This window comes from Bubalus kerabau, chromosome 4 (genome assembly GCF_029407905.1).
Source record: "Bubalus kerabau isolate K-KA32 ecotype Philippines breed swamp buffalo chromosome 4, PCC_UOA_SB_1v2, whole genome shotgun sequence".
Lineage (NCBI taxonomy): Eukaryota > Metazoa > Chordata > Mammalia > Artiodactyla > Bovidae > Bubalus > Bubalus kerabau.
In genome coordinates, this window is record NC_073627.1 from 39,548,230 (window position 1) to 39,560,436 (window position 12,207).

A 12,207-nucleotide genomic window follows, 5' to 3' on the forward strand; every position below is an offset into this window, starting at 1 on the left:
TAAGACTTAGGTTTAAGGCAAAAAACAGATACTTATTTCATAAAGTTGATATGAAAACAGTGTGATTTTTACCACCACCACACAGATTTATTTTAAACCAGAAATAGGATATATATATATATCCTATATATATAAATCTACATACATATATATATACACACATATATATGTATAGGGCAAATCTACATACATATATATATGTATATATATCCTATATATGTAAATAGGATATATGTATATCTTATATATGTAAAATGACTATTTTAGATCAACACCATTTATTTGAGTATTAGGTAAATTCAGCTTCTAGAATTTTTCTTTGTAGAGCAAAGAACAGCAAACTTGCTTTTGCTGTACCAAGGCTTTTTTTCTGTTTAGAATATATTTTATTCAAAGGAGGGGAAATAGATTTTTTTTTTTCTCTGCCTGCAAGAAGCTAAAGCTATTTAAAGCTGGTTCCTCACTATTAAAAGGCTTGAATGTCTGATATTAGATAATTAATGACTTTCTGTAGTCAGTCTTCTCTGAAGTATTTTTCTTTAAAACCTCACCTGGAAATGGTTTTTAAATGATTGTTTTGTGGCCGTGAAATTTCTTGTTCATATTATAAGAGAGTGATTAGTGAATGCCTAAGTTCTATACCCAGTTCTTTTTCAGCCCTGAGAAGTTAACTGACCAGGGATTAATTTGAGTGTGGTATATAGTCTTTGGAAAAACATTTTAAGTAACATAACCTGGAAATTACAATCCTATTCATGACAATTTTTCTTGAGGATCAGTCTGTGCCTTTAGATTTTCTAATAAAATGTGTACATATATGTGTATCTGTGTGCAAAGGATAGAACGTGGTGCTGGTGAAAGGTTTGGTGGATTCAGAGCTTTGCTGGGGATCATTTACATTGGTTGGTACGAGCCCTTTGGGGAGAAATTTAGCAGTCATTCTACTTCTCAGGAGCTGTCTTAGGAGGTAGTCTAGATTCTAGAAACAGGCACATGTTTGGCCATAGATATCCCACAGCTTTCTTCCTGCCCATTGCAGAGCTTTGGTATGGTTGAATTTGGGTGACTGTAATATTGATAACTTCATTTGGGGATTTAGAAGACACATTGAACTTTTCACATGTCTGGTATAAGTTAAATATTTGCCATGCTGGCTCTAATAAGTACATTTGGCTTCTTTGTTAGAAGTTTAAAATTATATCCCTTGGATTCCTAGTTATTATGTATGAGTCTTCTTGTGACCAACAATGGCTTGGCAGGTGATACAGACTCCTGAGTTTCGAAGCAGTTGATCTGATGTAACACTAATAGGCATTTTTCTCCCTTGCCCCTTTCTTGTGCTCCCCTTACATATTTCAAAGGACACATTCATATAATAAAAGCTCTAAAAAGTTTAATCATTTCACTAGATTTTTTTAACTGAAACAAGTGTTTTGTTAACCTTTTGAACAGAAAACTCTGCCATTTATTAGCTCTGTGACCTTGTCTTTCTTTTCTCTGTAAAATGGGGGAAACCCCTTTATATGGTAATTATGAGCATTACATGAGATGAGTTTTTAAGGCACTTTGTATACTGCTTGGCATATAATAAGCACTCCATAAGGTGACGGATGTTTTTATTTAGCTGTGGTTCTTCTAGTCTAATTGAAGACAGGAAATCAGCAGATACAAAACAATAGAAAACTCTAATTGGGAGAGAAGATCATTTGTTGGAGCCTGAATGGATAAAATAGGTTTGGGCTGAACTTAGAGAAGTCTCTAAGTTAAGTCTGTGTGATAGAACTTTCTTCACTGGTGGATATAATCTATATTTGCAGTATCCAGTATGGTAGTCACTAGGCATACTGAGCACTTGATATGTGGGTAGTGTTACTGAGGAACTAAATTTAAAACTTTATGAACTATTATTTGAATTTAAAATGAAATGGTTGGATGTGGCTACCATATTGAACGTGGGCAAAAGTGAGCTTAAAGTGAAATGAAGAATTTGTTTCCCAAGAAGTGGAATACAAATAAAAATTGCTAATCAATTAATCCTTTTGTAACTTTTAAATTCACTATATAATGCTGTTTGCTTTCTTGTAGGTCTCCAATTGAGAAACATGGCACTGTTTTTCCTGCACTCTACCCACCTATTGCTGGACTTCTGTTGTAACAAGTTGGCAAACACTGGCTGGAACTGGGCTGCAATAAAACATGCCAGTATCAATGCTGACAAGAGCCTAACAAGTGCCAACTTACAGATGATTACGCATTTTGAATTCTAATGAACTGTTTTAACCTTCAGGAAGAATTGTAAAGACCTGTACATAGCACAACATGATCCGGATAATATATATACTGTTCATGTACATCCACAAATACACCTTGTACCAAATAATGCTTTCTTGTAGTAGAATAAGAATCGTGTAAATTCTAAAAAATTTTAGCAGGTTTTCTTTCCCTATTCATTGTTTCTTATCAGTTTTAAAAGACTCCTTAAAGCATGTCAGATGAAAAGCAATTAGGATTAAAAGTTTCCATTTAATTTCCTTTAAACCATTGAGGCTTCATTAAACTCTTTCCACTTACTAAACTTTGTATCTTCTTTGTTTTGACACACTCCCCTTTACTTTTATCTCTTCTGTCTGCCAGGAAGTTTTCAAATCATTTAGTTCAAATACTCAAGTACTCAATAGGCAACTACTTGATTTTTAATGATGACTTCAGAGGAGCGGTCATCACTAGGTGCTTTGTCCCTTTTGTATTGTACCTGCACCCATCTCTCAGATTGGATACAGCAATAACATTTTCTTGTCGTTGAGAGCTCTTGAATTCAGTCATTATCCCTAGGAACTAAAAAGAGTTAGTCTGGATTCAATTCAGATTTAAAATGATTGAAATTTACTCCCAACAACACAAAACTCTGATTTGGTTTTATTTTTGCCCTCAGTTACCTAATGTGAAGGTTGGATGAATAAAGCATGCACAGCTACAGGCTTTCTACTTAACTTCTGGGTTTGCTATTAAAAATGCTGTTTACCCTCGTACCCTTCCCCTTAGCCCTTCATATTTCTTTGCCTCTATTCTAATACTGCAGAATTTTCTCACCTATTGTACAAAGAAATTGCGATGTATATTTTCATGTAATTTGATTTTGGAATTCTGTCACCTTATGTAGTGAGTTCTTCCAAAATATAATTTTTTTCCAATAATTTGTCAAGTTGTTGGCTTTTATTGTATTGAATGAAGGTTATAATAATGAGTGTCAGAGATGTGCAGTTTAGAAAAATCTCAGGTTGATTCCTTATGCAAACAAACTTAATACTTGAAAATCACACGGCCATGGCAGTATATGTATTGGACTCTCTATGGATTCTTATATGAATCTCAAAGCATTATAGGGCTATAAATGCTTTGCTGTTTGACATATAGATTCTGTCACTGACATAGTCCACTTGGGTTTTTCTTACTGTTTGAGCATAAATATATTTCATACTATAAATTTTCTAAAACAGTTTTCAGGAAGTGGTAAAATAAGCATGTGCAGTGTTAAAGGCAGGCCTAGGTTTCTGTGTTTGGTATGAAGTTGGGACTGGGACAGTGTCTGGCATAGAAGGGGCAGAACTTGAGACAGTACCTGATGAGACATGGTGTTTAACTGTGAGAATCAGTGAGAACTGGTACATCTCTGCTTTGTGGGGTTTGGAGAAATTTTTTGACAGGATGAAAGGATTCCTGCAAGTAGCCAGTCCTTTACAAACTTTGCGTGTCTTTTTTAAAGTGAAATAATTAAGGATGTAGTCAGAGTAGAGAGTGATTTTTCTAAATCTCAGCCTCTTCTTCACTCTGAAGCATTAAAAAACAAAGAAAAAGCCTGTAAATGTGTGATGGCTGAATGTGAAACTGTTTTGAGTCACTGCAGCCAGTTTTCTCCAAGAACTTTGCTTGTGACTTTACTTTTTCAAAGACTCTGTCAGCACTGTTTCCCCAAAGTACCAGTACTGCATCCTTACCTGGGACTTTGAATGCCATCCCTTTTATTCTTAAATTGTCCGCGTGATGGTGGTTCGTGGCAAGATGGAGTCTGAGTTTTGCTCTCTTGTGGCTGTAATTCTCCTAGCAATCTCTTGAGTTAAAACCTGGGATTTGACTCTTCAGGGAGGAGCAAAGGACCAAGTAACTCAGGGACAACTATTCTTAAACTCTTAAGTGCCACTTTAATGCAGTTACTTTGGTGTGATTGTGTGTTTTTTAGGGCTAGATCTTGGGGAGTTGGGAGAGCCAGAAATGAGCAAACCTCTTGATGCCCTTTACCACCTGGTGCCCTGACCATGCTACATATGGAAACACAAACCTCGAGAGATGTTTCGGCTTCCTGTCAGAGGTGTCATCTGTGCCTTTCCCAGTGTTCATCTGACAGTGTGAATCTAAATGGCTCTACATTTGATATTAAACCACACTCGGGTGACACTAATTCTGGTGGCTTTTGTCCCAGCGATGCCTCATCATTTGTGTGAGGTGAGTCCTCTGCTTTAGGGAAAGGATTTTTCTCCCTGACCACGTGCCAACTATCAACAACACCTGTATAGTCTTATGGATTGTAGAACTGTTGGCTGCTTCCTAAATTTACTCCAATTTCTTGTAAAGGCTTATCGATTTCAGTCTGGGCTCATAATGAGATGGACTATTTCCGTGGCTTTCTGGCCTCTTCTGGTGAGCTTAAAATCCAAACGAGGTTGGTTTCCTTGTCATTACAAGGTAATATCTTTGTGAGGTTTTTCGACTAGTTCTGTGATCACTTGGGTGTCATAGTATCTTTAATGGCCTTCATTCTTGGTTGTGAAATTTTATTTTATATGCTCATTCACCCTCTACAAATCTGCCCATTTGGGATTGTCATGCCTGTGTATCTTTGCCCATCTGGTCTCCAGTTGGTGGAATTACCTTTTGTGTACTGCCACTTCTCAGCATCTTTGAAATTTGACCTAATGTTGCTTCATTCCAGTTTTTTCCTGTAATTTGTTGATTGTATTTATATGAGAGTTCTTTTGTGATGTTTACTGTATGTAAAGCACCTGGATCATGTGATGGGTGCTCTATGAATCAATAAATGATGACTTAGAGGCTGTATCATGAGCTGTTTTGGTTTTAGGATGCAGGTCTCCAAAGTAAGTTACGGTATTCTTTCTCTATAAACAGCACATGATACCAAAGGGTCCACTGGGGAATCTTGATAACTAATTTTTAAAACTTCATTTAAACAAGGAACCAGAGGGTAGGAAGTTCACTTGACTTCCAATCTCATATAATAGTCTTAAAATTTCCAGTATGAGGCCAACCAACCATTCTTCATCAGAATTTCATGCATGCTGATTTAGAACCTTATGTAAAATACAATGAGCACCTGTTAGAGCATTATTGGGGATTTTGTCTGTAGCCTAAACTGGCTGTACCATGAAGATAAGCTAAAAGGTAAAGAACCCAGACTCAGATGTGAGTGAACTAGAAGAGACCCAGAGATACCATCTCAGTCACCACCTTCCCTTCTCTAAACAGATGGGCGAACCTGACCCTGATACCTGCCCAGGATCAGTAAGTTAGTGGCAAATGAGGCAAGACCTGTGTACTTTTTTCCCCTTAATTTTTCCAAATTTAAATTTTTTTCTGAAGGATTGCAAACTCCAACAGGATTCAGGATGTGAACATTCAGCTTTGTACCCTGCATCCTTAAATATAGTTTGTATGGGTTTGGAGGTGTTGAAAGTTTGTCTCTCTTGATAGAAGTTGCCAGTGGTTTAAAGGCCTCTTCAGAAAAGAACAAGGAGCCAGATCTCTTAATCACAAGAAGAAAATCGTCCTTGAGGGAAGTTTGGGGAAAATGGTGGCTAATTTTTCAGTTTTAATTTTTCTGAAAAATATATTTGAAATAAAACTGTTATAGAAAGGTCTAGATGATGTTCCTAAACTTTAACTGTCAGTTTTAAGCATAATGATCTATTCAAGGTATATAGCAAGAGTTTTATTTGGATGCCATTTCCAATGCAAATGAACCGGTTCTTGACTATGCCTACTGTGTGCAAGTCCCTAGGCTTTGAGGAAGGACCTGTTGATTTTCCATCTCTCTCTAGAGTTGGTAACACTTCACCAAATTAAAAATTTTCATTTTCTGGAGGACTGCAAACCTCAACAGGATTCAATTCTCACAGCTAATTATTTCCAGGATAAGGAATTTTTGGTTGCTCAGTTTCAGATGGTGTAACCTGGCTGCCAAGGTAGGACAAGGCTTCTCGTTCCACTGAGTCTGCACACCCCACTGGGCTGCACTGAAACGATTAAGAAGGAGTTTGAATCCTATTCACATAAGTGAAATAAACTGAAGGTGAAGGGAAAGGCTTTCACAAAAGGCAGCCAGACACAGCTTGGACACAGGAGCTGCACAGAAGGTCACAGACAGGTACTTGGTTTTCCCTTACCAGCAGTCTCCATTAGGAACAACTATAATAGTACTGTGTTTGTAAGGAACTGTAGTAGCATGGTAACCTCTCCTTATTCCTAATGAGCACCAGAAGTCAAGTTCTTGTTCACTGAGCCTCCACTTTGTGGCAGGCTTGTGCTAGATACTCTTTTTGTAAAGGATCTAGTCAAATCCTTAGAAGGGTCCACAGGCATAAACAGGTTCAGAGTAATTTATCAGGACTGGAGCAAGTAAGTTTCATGGCCGGGATTCAGTTTCACGAACTCCCTTACTGGGTGCTTTACCTCTTAGCTCAGGAACAGTTTTTCCAAGGTCACATAGAGAGTTAATGTGTTGAGGCTAGTACTTGAATTGAACCCAGTTCATGGGACTACCAGCCTCGTGATTGTCTCCCTCCTGTTCTACCATGAAATGACACTGCCTCCCTAGAAAGTCTGTTCCCCTATGCTCTTAAGGCAGGCAGCATTTAACTATTCCTGCATTTCATGCGCCCTTGTCGGAGACTACTCCACACAATGTTCCTCTATATCAGACAACAAGATGTGAATTAGGTCCAAAATGAACCCTGTCTATATTTTAGATCACATCTAATGTAGCTCCATCCAAGCCTGTAGGATGTAATTCACTGAGTACTCCAGATGTTTAGTTTCACAGGATGTTTTTATGCCAGTAAATCTACTCAAAAGACAAGGGCCCAGACAGGGCTGTATTAATATTACAGACATCACTAAGAGTGCTTTCACTTCTGTTAGAGGGTTTCTTGAAGTTAGGCTGTGATAAGGTAGTAAAGCCCTTGAGTTGGTTAAATCCCTTAAGAAGAGTTCTTGTTTAACTGTGGGCATCTAGTCCAAGCAAAATTTGTTTACTCCTACATGTGTACTACTCTAAAGCAGAGGATCCCTGGTTTTCATCAGATTCTAAAAGGAGGTCACGATCCCCCTAGTCAAACTCCCTCTTGAAATCGATGGAGAATCTGATGAAACAGCCTACACCTTGCAGAGATTTGCCCATGATCAACACTACAAATTAGCAGCAAAGCCAAGTCTGAACCCAGTTCTCCTGACTCCTGGTATAGCTCACAGCAACAGCTCTTCAAATATTTTGAGCACCTGCTGTGTGCCAGACACTAGGCTAGTGCTGGTGAAGGGGCAAAAATAAGTCGTATGATACAAACCCAGCCATCAGCTATGGCATTACTTCCTGACCACCTTTAGGTTATGACCTAGAATATATTTGTAGGGCACTCATAGGATAACAGATGGGGCTGCCTCTGCCTGGCTACCCTAAAGGCCCCAAGGGCTCACCATTCTTGACATGGAAGCACTGAGCTATGGCACCTCTGTTGGGTCTGGCAAGTACTGCCCTGCCCTCCTTAGTCTAAGGGCTGCTTGCTCAATACAGCTCTACACACCTCCCTGTGTACATTCCTCCTCCCACATCTTCAGTCTCTTGTCACATCTTCAGTCTCTTGTCACATCTTCAGTCTCTTGTCACAACGAGGACACCATTTCCCTGAGCACACCACTGTTCTTACACATTTCAATACCCTCTCCGCTTTCATTGCCTTGGTATCTATCCCTCATCCAGAATTCCTCCTCCTTCCTCAAAAATTTAACCCCATGACTATTGTTTGCAAATTCCTTCTCCATTCCATCTCCCACCCAGTAATGCTTAACCTAAGCAGCACCTAAAATTTATCTTCAAATCCTCCCCCTTTCCCCCTTATTCTCTGTCTCTGCAGACAGGAGCCTTGAGTTCTGAAAGGCCTGAAACCAGGCCTTCCAACTTCTTTTTCTTCACTCTTTTTTGGTTCTCTTGCCTAAGAATTTCAACCATAAAATTGATAGCATCAAGCAATCTCCTTATCTCTTCCCTCTTTCACATGTATCCGCAAGCACATTCTTGTATCCTGATGTCTTGGTAGAAAACAGTGACTTGCCTGAAATCTACAGTGCATCACTTCCCCTAAATTCCTGCAGGGCATCCTGCCTCCCCAAGGACCTTGAACTTCATTAGCCTTTCCGTCTCCTTTGGCTCTTTTCTCTCAGCCTCTCACATCTTTACAAACCTAAAACCAAAGAAAACCCCTTTCTCGACCCTCTCACGGCCATATTTTCCCAAAGGAGCAGCAGTGCTCGCTGCGCTCATCCTTTTCAGTCCCCTCCCTAGGGCGTGGAATATGATAGAGCCTAGTCAGGATGTGATAGTCCAGAGCCTCGAAACCACTAGGAGCAGAGAGCCAGAATTTCAGTTCCTCGGGTATCCAACTACCCCCTCTACTTTCATTCACTGCTCTTACCTCGTCTCGACTCCTCCCTCTGTCTGGCCTCCATGACTCTCGCGAGACTTAAGGGCCTCCGTTATGCGCCGCTCCAGTTGAGCGGTGCACATCTCGCGAGGCTGAGGCAGGGCCGGGCCCGACATGGCGGAAGGTAGGGTTTTTTGTGGAGCCGCGCGGGAAGGCGCGGAGCTGTGGGGGCGCTGCTGGCTGGGCCAAGCAGCCCTGAGCGGGAACGACCGGGCATGGTCGCAAGGGGCACAGTGGGTCTCGTGAGCCTTCCTGTCCAGCCTCTGCCGGGCGCCTGGGGCGGGGGTCTCGAGCGCTATTCCTATGGCAACGCCCCTCCCGGCGTCCCCGACCCCAGGGGACCGCTGCGGGGTCCAGAGCCGGTCACTAGGTCGCGTGCCGGGACTGAGTGCAGCTGCTGGGATCCCCAGGGCCGCCGGGGAGGCTCCTTTGATTACCAGCGGCGCTGGGACGGCTGGGGAAGTAACACTTCTCCTTAAGAAATCGAAACTGCTGTCCTGGCAGGTCCCACATCCGGAAGGGGTATATCCCTTGCCTGCGGAAGAGCCTGGGACTCTTCCCGGGGTGAGGGTCGGCGTGAGCCAGGGCTGTCACTGGTCGGCGCGCCAGACGGGCGGGCGCTGTAGGCTCTGGGCTTCCCAGCAGCCCCGAGAGATTCGGGTCGGCTGGGCTTCTTTCCCCAGGTTTAGAGATGTGGACAGGAGGAGAAGGTTTGCTAGGTAGAGTAGTTGGCCAAGGTCACACTGCTCCTAAAAGATGTGCTAAACCAGACCTCGGCTCCTTTGCCTCTCAGTCCTATCCTTACTGTTTTCTGCTTTCTGGCGCTTTCTTTATGACACTGCAGGTAAAGGCAGTTTGGCTTCTCCCATCTGTCTGCCTTAACGTAGCAGTATTAGAGTCCTTCATTGTCAAAGCCTTGTACAGGTTGGGGGAAAGAAGACCCAGAGATGGGAGTTACCTGCCAGGGACCCTAAAGTGATGCTGTCGGACCTGGCTAGTGTGCTTCTCATGTTCACTCCATTATTGGAGGAAAACACTGCTTCTTCGACTAAATGATTGGGTCTGGATGCAATAGGCTGGTGCTCCCGCCTCGCCTATTGATTTTGAGCTAAGCTTTGTCTGAACCCATCTTTACTTGAATTTTCTCTTTGGGCAGCACCTGACAGTTTGCAGCTTTTCTCAATTGATTAGACTTGGCAACAGCCTTGTGAAGGAGGCCTGACATGGGTGTCATTTGCACTTTATAGATAAAGGAATTGAGGCCAGAGTTCTAGAGATACCCAGGACCAGTACCCACTGTTGGTCTGCTCTTTCTGCCAAGCTATACCGGCTGTGGGGGAAACATCAGATAAATATTGTATGAAAACAGGAGGATTAAGAGGAATAGAAAGAAAGCTAAGGTATCCTCTGAAGCTAGTTTTTTGGATAAATCAGAGTGTTGTTTAATATTGTTTTAACACAGCGGGCAGCCAGCACAATGGAGCTTGTTGCCCAGAGCAGTGAGTTGGAGTGGAAAGGTTCAGGAAGGCTTTAGGTGGGGTGACATTGTCCAGCACCTTTACATCAGTTAGAGAAGTTGAATGTTTTGGGAGTACGTTACTGAGATTGAAGTTGTAGAGAGCAGCTGGGTTTTCATTCAGCAGTTTTCCTGAGCACCTGCTGTGTCTGCCAGTCTGATTCCAGCTTGAGGAGCTCCTACTAGCAGAATATTCTGATCCATAATCCTGCAGGTGCCTTGAGATTTGTGTTAGGGTAACCTTGAGAGACATCCAGCTCCTGGAGAACACACCTTAAACAAAGCATCCTTTCAGGGTTAAATTGGCAAGGGAGTACAGATAGGTAAGTGTAGTCAGGAGGTTCTGACTTGACAGTTTTTATTGTCTTTTCTGTGTTCCAGTTTCCTCCTCTGTGTTCTGATTTAAGCTTTTTGGAAACAATGTCGCAAATTTTGGGAAGATTCTGAGTGGATCATTCTAATCCAGTTACCTCATTAAACTGAGGGTGCTTGTTATGTTCAGGAAGGAAAGATTAGCTGGACAGTGTTTTGCCAGGGTGTAAACTTGTTCAATGCTGCTTGTACTTCAATCAGAATTTATCCAGCTGGCTATGCGTGTTTAGAAACACTCATTTACATATAAGCAAATAGCAAAAAATCCATGTCATGTAACAACTGGATGCTCTGTAAGCACACTCTGTGGGAACCTCCCTGATAATGGTTTTCCTTTGGTGATGCAAGTGTGTGAGCCTGTGGGAAATGACACTTAGCAATAGTAAACACAACCTGCCTAGACTGACTTATACAGTAACTTCTTAGTGGGACTCGTGTGGAAACCAAGCTTCTTTCCTTCCATCCATCCATGGATATTGCTTTGACTGTATATATTTAAGTAAAGTCCTAAAATTAATTTCAATTTCCACTCTACTTCCCTGAAGCTATCCTGCTAATTGAAGTGTCCTTCATCACTTGGAAAAGTCCCTCCAACTTGGTCTTCCTGCTTTTACTTTTTCTCCCTCATTTTGCTTCCCCACAACCTATTTATACTGTTTCCAGGGTTCCCTTTAAAACATAAATCAGATCATGTCTCTCTCATTCTTTGCAGTACACCCACCTTCCCCATGCCCTCCCCACTTCTGTGGCTCTCAGCGATCTTATTCCAAAGCCTTCCAGTGACCTTCAGGTCCCAACAGAGTCTGACTGCTGGTTAACACTGTTACCTTATTTCTTTATTCACAAAGCTTTTGCCACACTAACGTCCTTGCTAGTCTTCGTACATTCCCAGCATGCTTCAACTGCAGTATCTTTGTCCTGCAGTTCCCTTGGCCACAAACAGTCTTCCTCAGTTTCTCCATATAGCCAGTCGACTTTTATTCACTCAGGTGTCTGTTCAGTTCTCACCTCTTTAGAGAGAGTCCCTAGATTTTGTTTGTCTTTTAATTCCCTTGCTGGAATATGACCCCCACAAGGGCAGAGACTTTTTCTATTTTGTTCACTGCTGTACCTCCCAACTTAGAATCATGCCTGTGGTTGAAGGAATGGATAAATTATTGAGTGTCATTTACCAGACATCAAGAAGAGTTACTGGGAATTCCCTGGCAGTCTGGTGGTTAGGACTGCTCACTTTCATTGCTGAGGGTCAGGGTTCAGTCCCTCGTTGAGGAACTGAGATCCTACAAGCTGTGTGCCTTGGCCAAAATGAATAAATACATGAAATCTAAAAAATGAAAAGTTGTCTGGATACATCCTTAGTCTCTTGTCCGGTAAGCTGCCTGGTCCAGGTATTAATGTGCTCTGAATAATATCAGGCTGCTGGGAGCTGCCTAACCTACTTTTCACCCAGCCCAGTTTAGTCTTAGCAGTCGCGCAGTATTTAAGAGCTCAATCTCTGCAGGTGGACATGGGTTTGAATCCTAGTTTTACTAAATTGTGATCACAGGCAAGCCA

General features: G+C 41.7%; 2 protein-coding genes across 3 annotated transcripts in view; both read left to right on the forward strand.

Annotated features, from left to right (window-relative positions):
* UBE2G1 (ubiquitin conjugating enzyme E2 G1) overlaps positions 1 to 5,112 on the forward strand; it is a 67,687-nt gene extending 62,575 nt beyond the window's left edge. For both annotated transcript variants that reach the window (XM_055576866.1, XM_055576865.1), the window contains exon 6: positions 2,086 to 5,112. The gene's annotated coding sequence lies outside the window, so the exon portion shown is untranslated. The remainder of the gene's footprint in view (positions 1 to 2,085) is intronic.
* Positions 5,113 to 8,788: 3,676 nt separating this feature from the next.
* Positions 8,789 to 12,207, forward strand: part of ANKFY1 (ankyrin repeat and FYVE domain containing 1) — a 69,267-nt gene continuing 65,848 nt past the window's right edge. Inside the window, exon 1 of the mRNA XM_055576858.1 lies at positions 8,789 to 8,889. Within this exon, the coding sequence (XP_055432833.1) occupies positions 8,880 to 8,889 (10 nt within the window). The 5' untranslated portion in view covers positions 8,789 to 8,879. The remainder of the gene's footprint in view (positions 8,890 to 12,207) is intronic.